Genomic DNA, 5,366 nt, shown 5'->3' with positions numbered 1-5,366 from the left:
CGATACACAGAGACCGACCTGTTTGTTATTGTGCCACGACGTGACCCAGTCAACCAAAACACGCGAGGGCTGACGCTTTTTTTTAATTACCGCGAGAGTCACCGCACACACCTACAACGTCACCTACAAATTCAGAACGGGCTCGCAGACTTTGTGCTCGGGATATTCACCTTTTGATTAAACCCATTTAGCACCTTTTGATTAAAAAACAGTTGCACTTTTATTTTTGCCTAGATATCATGCCTAGAAAAATTAAAATGGAATTAAAGTTCAAATAAAAGTGGAAAAGTTGTAAATTAAACAAATCCCCCGGTTACAGTATGTGTGCTATTAGGCCTATGTTTCAGACCTATCGGTAGCCAACCTTTGTTCTTTAGAAAATATAATAGGCCTGGAGGAGGTAAAATGTCATGGGGTGGATGCAATTTAGTAAATACTAATATACAAAAAAATATAGAAAAATAGTGCAGTAAGTAAAATAGTATAATAGTTGCAGCATGCCTATTACGTCTGTTAAATTACAATAATATTTGGGTAATTACAGAAATAGGCCTAATGTAATTTACTGGCATTGTTATTTTTTTCTAATGCAATGCAGAGATTTTACTGTATCTGAATAGGTCATGTTTTTGTAAAGAACCAAACCAGTTGAAAATAAAAGATAACAATCAAAAGATTTCTGATTTCATATTTAGATATTGTAATATTGATATTTTTCAATGCCAGGCCGAGCAAAATACTATCATGCCATAAGGCACCAATTATCCACGGTGCTTTAATTAATTCAAAATGTCCTCCCAGCTGAGGCTCTGTCGGTTGATGTTATTTCTCCTTTATTTGAACGTATTCGTGTTTCTCCGTTCATGTGAATTTAGCCGCTCTGTGCGTTCGCTCACGGAGGAGATGGTCAAATACCATCGTTTTCATAGGCTAATTGAAACACCCTGTCACGGCCTAAAGTTTACCGTAAAAATAAAATACAATTCACTGCCAGAATGTCTTCAGGATTACAACACAAGGCTTTTTTTTTCCAGGAATATGTCAAACTAGGCTGACACGGAAAACCTTTTCTATCAAACACTGCACGGCTGAATGCCTGATTCTGTTCTCAATAGATGAACACTCCTGAACGCAACAACACCTTTCAACTGCATGTTACAACTAAGCTACAGACATAGCCTACATATGGCCCGGCCGACTCTCATTGAGACTCACATGGTTCAACTAACGTTCAACTCATTCAATATATAATATTAATTAATTTAATATTATTAGTGAATATTAAGATAGCCAGTCCGCATACGTTTTTGCCTACAGTTTAATCTGTATAGATAAATAGGCCTATTTGATTGAAACCAACATAATCCCAAACAGGGCTAAATCAACAATGTACCCAAGCGAGATAATATAATATTTTTTTGTACGAATATAGATATTTGGATATGACTAAAAATTAAAAATACATGTAGTCTCCACGATAAAAAACTGAATTATCCAAATAGCTAAAGCAAGAATAAGCGTCCCACTGAAAACTAAACCAACACACAAACTAAACCAAAGGAAAGGCCTCGGTTCCATAAATTGGTTTATTCCGTTCACCACAACGCAGAGCCACTTATCGTTTGTTGTTCATAAACTCTCGCCTGGTTGTTCGTAAAGTCTCGTCTTTTTGTTCATAACTCTCGTCTTGTTGTTCATAACTCTCGTCTTACCAGATGACGGCCTGTCCGAGTAGCGCGTGCAGTAGACCCACGCGGGCCACAGCAGCGGCTGCGTCTCGGGCGTGGGGGTCGTGCTGCCGCCGGTCCCGTTCAGGACCACCGAGGAGGAGGACGTTGTGTCCCCGAACTTCGCGCCGCCCCCCCCGCCACCCGAGCCGTCCTCCGCCGCGGAGCTCGAGCTCTTCTTGGGGCTTGGCGACAGCGCGAGGGACGAGGCAGCGGAGGACGACGAGGTGCTGTCACTGCTGCAGTTGGAGTCCTGGCAAGGCGTGCCCGGGTGGGTGGGTCGGACCACCGGGAGACCCCCCCGTTCCCGGCTCGAGCTCTGAGCCCGTTCCCTCGCGAGCTCCTTCTTGCAGCCGAAGTCCGGCCTCAAGATGTTGTCGATGAAGAAGTTGGTGGTCCTGTGGGCCTGCTGGGCGGCCTGGAGCGGCAGGATCGGCGGCGAAGGGAGGCTGGGAGAGGGGCTCTCTGCTCCGCTGCTATCCGGACTGTTAGCGTCCCGCGGCTCCTCCATCACGGCTCGAGACGCTCCAAGTCCACGTCCACTTGTTGGGCTGCAGTTGTATCCAATAATAATTCTACAAACCGCGATGGCTCGATAACTGAAACTAGTTATTTTCCCATCTGAATATTATGATGCATTATTTTTGTGTTTTAAACTGGTGACATCCCGCGTGCGTGTCGCGCCGCTGTGTCATATCGTCGACTTCACTAAACACCGACCACGGTACCGCGCGCTCTGCTCGCTCCCCGTGCCGTTCAGCACCGCTGTATGACAGCGAGATGTTCCCCAAGCCTTCACATCACTCAGCCCCCCCCCCCCCCCCCAACACACACACCACCAACCCGAGGAGCACGAGGAACACGTAGAGTGAGAGCGGACCAATCGCTGCCCGGGACACTTCTGGATCTGGGTGACGACGTCCAATAACGTCACGCGTCTCTGAGCAACAGAAGCACCGAAGAGGTTCACAGAAACCCAAGAAGAGATGATCACTGCTTGCTTACGTGCCTTCAGCCTGATGAGAGTAGAGGCTAGATCTAGCCTATATAGGTCTAAATCTAGCCTTATATAGGTCTACATAGCTTTTAGGTCTACTATATCATGCTCAAATAAATTAAATGAATATGTCCTGATTATTTATTTAGGGTTCCGTTGAGCATTATTGGACAAAGCCGAATTGCGAGATTACAATAAATGTAGGCTACTGCAAATTTCAACAAATAGGCAATTTTTTATCTTAATATCAATCGCAACTGCAATCCGCAATTAGACCAAATTGATCATTTTCTAATATTGTTTGTTTTAATTGAAAACCAAAGAGAAAAATAAATCAAAAGAGAAAAGCTGATCTTTTAAAGTTAAATGATGACCGTAAAATATGAAATTATGAAAATGTTCTACTTTTAGAATTTGTTCACCCAGAATAATCCTATTATTTATGAAACTCGAGGTATTTGGAGACTGTGAGGCTAATTAGTTGTGCGTAACAATAGATTGCGCGCGCACACCAACAGGCCTCAAAACGGTAGTTTCATTCATACATATTTAGTCATATATGACTAAATGGACCAATAGAGTAGAAATAGATGGAAAACATACTGGGCTGAGCAACAGTAGGTATACCAGTCACCACTCCTTTAGTTACACGTTTCAGGAATAAGCCAAAAGCACTCATTTGTCAAGCTCCGCTTATTACATTTAACAAATGCTTTATGGCTTGTCTTACCTTATTTTCCCCCCAGGGTAACAATTGTCAACAAAATAGTTTTCCAGGCTCGAATGAGCTCTTATCTCTCCTGTAAAGCGATGTGAGAGGGGGCTGCCCCTGGATAATTTATAGGTTTTAATTACTTATTTTCCGCCTGATCAGCCGGACGTTCATCACCTGGACGCGAGAGAAAGCCTCTGTCACCGTCACCGGGAAAACACTTCATCATCACAGCCCGGTAACAGACACGAGGACCACGTCCAGTACTGAAACACAGAGAATAACACAGGCAGGGAGGAGAAACAGCAGAATAATACAAGGCAGAGAGGCGAAAACAGGAGGGAATAACACCGAGGCATGAGAAAACACAGAGAATAATACCGGCAGGGAGCAGAAAACAGACGCAGAAAACGACTTTATTGACGGCTTGACGATGCGCAAGAACGATGGTTTCTCTCTTTCTTTCTTTCTTTCTTTCTTTCTTTCTTTCTTTCTTTCTTTCTTTCTTTCTTTCTTTCTTTCTTTCTTTCTTTCTTTCTTTCTTTCTTTCTTTCTTTCTTTCTGTTGTTCTTTCTTTCTTTCTTTCTTTCTTTCTTTCTTTCTTTCTTTCTTTCTTTCTTTCTTTCTTTCTTTCTTTCTTTCTTTCTTTCTTTCTTTCTTTCTTTCTTTCTTTCTTTCTTTCTTTCTTTCTTTCTTTCTTTCTTTCTTTCTTTCTGTTGTTCTTCCTTATGATCTTAATTTTGTTCATTCTTTTTCTTTAAAATGTATATTTTAGGTTGTGATAATTATATATAAATCAACACAATCTAAATTAAATTACTACATTTTCCTATACTTAAACCTTGTTAAATGCATTCTCCCTTCAGGCGGCCATCAACACTATATGGTCGTTTTATCTATATTTGTATCTTTATCTCTCCTCAAACCTTTGCCATGGGTCTAAAGACGGGCCTACCTGAGGGTCGGCATAAGACCACCATGTATGTTCTGCAGATCGGAGCCGGGGGTAGGCTAGGCTGAGCGTATTCAAACATTGAATTTCAGCATTTCTTATTATTCGAGTGAGTTTCTTTCTTTGCGTACCTATTTGTAGGCATGTGTCATTTTTTTCTACAAATTTGCTATAGCAAACTAATAGCCTACATAATAATGCCCATAAAGACCAGTTTCAATTAGATCTTAATAATCGACAACAATGAGTGAGCTAGAGGTGTGTGAATAAGGGTCGAGCCTATATGTTGGGAAAATACATTTATACATTATAGCAGTTATTTTGAAAGAATTCATAAAAATATTAATTATGGGAACTGGCTTTTTTACACAAGTCAATGTTATTTACACCTTTACGAAAAGCTTGACTATTTATGAATATACATAATCAACTAAATAAATGGTAAAATGTTGACGACTTGTAAAAAATATTTCATAATAAATTGAGACTAATCCTGTGCTATGTCAAACAACATGTGTAATGACCGCATTTATAACTGGTCTTATTAAGGCTAGGCTTAATTTGGAAAATGTAAAAAAACCCTACCCTTTCGGGTAGGACTAGGCTGTTAAATAGATAAAAAGACGCCAGCTTTATTTAAATCACACAGTCATAGGCCTGAATAATTGTGTATGGCATGTTGTTTGAAAATGGCATATTTAGTTCTCACAATATGAGAATGAAACAAACTAGACAGACTAGCCTACATTGAGTAGCCAGGTAGATCCTAATCGGGCCACTAGAACAGATTAGCCAACGTGTAGAGGCCTATTCCACTCAACCTGCACCCACTATCAGTCAAATCAGAGGCAGGGCGTGGAATGAAGCGAATGCTACCAGCAATAGAAAATTATAAAAGGACGCCATCTTGTGGCATTTTGTGGCATCAGCAGTATCACGGCTTTGAACAAGTGACGTGATACTGTTATGTGGACTCAA

At 41.2% G+C, this 5,366-nt stretch overlaps 1 protein-coding gene across 1 annotated transcript in view; it reads right to left on the bottom strand.

The window, feature by feature from the left end:
* Positions 1-2,514, bottom strand: part of en1a (engrailed homeobox 1a) — a 3,926-nt gene extending 1,412 nt beyond the window's left edge. The window contains exon 1 of the mRNA XM_056580099.1: positions 1,713-2,514. Within this exon, the coding sequence (XP_056436074.1) occupies positions 1,713-2,238 (526 nt within the window). The 5' untranslated portion in view covers positions 2,239-2,514. The remainder of the gene's footprint in view (positions 1-1,712) is intronic.
* Between the last annotated feature and the right edge of the window lie 2,852 nt (positions 2,515-5,366).

The sequence above is a fragment of the Gadus chalcogrammus genome, chromosome 20 (genome assembly GCF_026213295.1).
Source record: "Gadus chalcogrammus isolate NIFS_2021 chromosome 20, NIFS_Gcha_1.0, whole genome shotgun sequence".
NCBI lineage: Eukaryota > Metazoa > Chordata > Actinopteri > Gadiformes > Gadidae > Gadus > Gadus chalcogrammus.
Note: the sequence above shows the minus strand (reverse complement) of the source record. Positions and strands in the feature narration are given on the sequence as shown.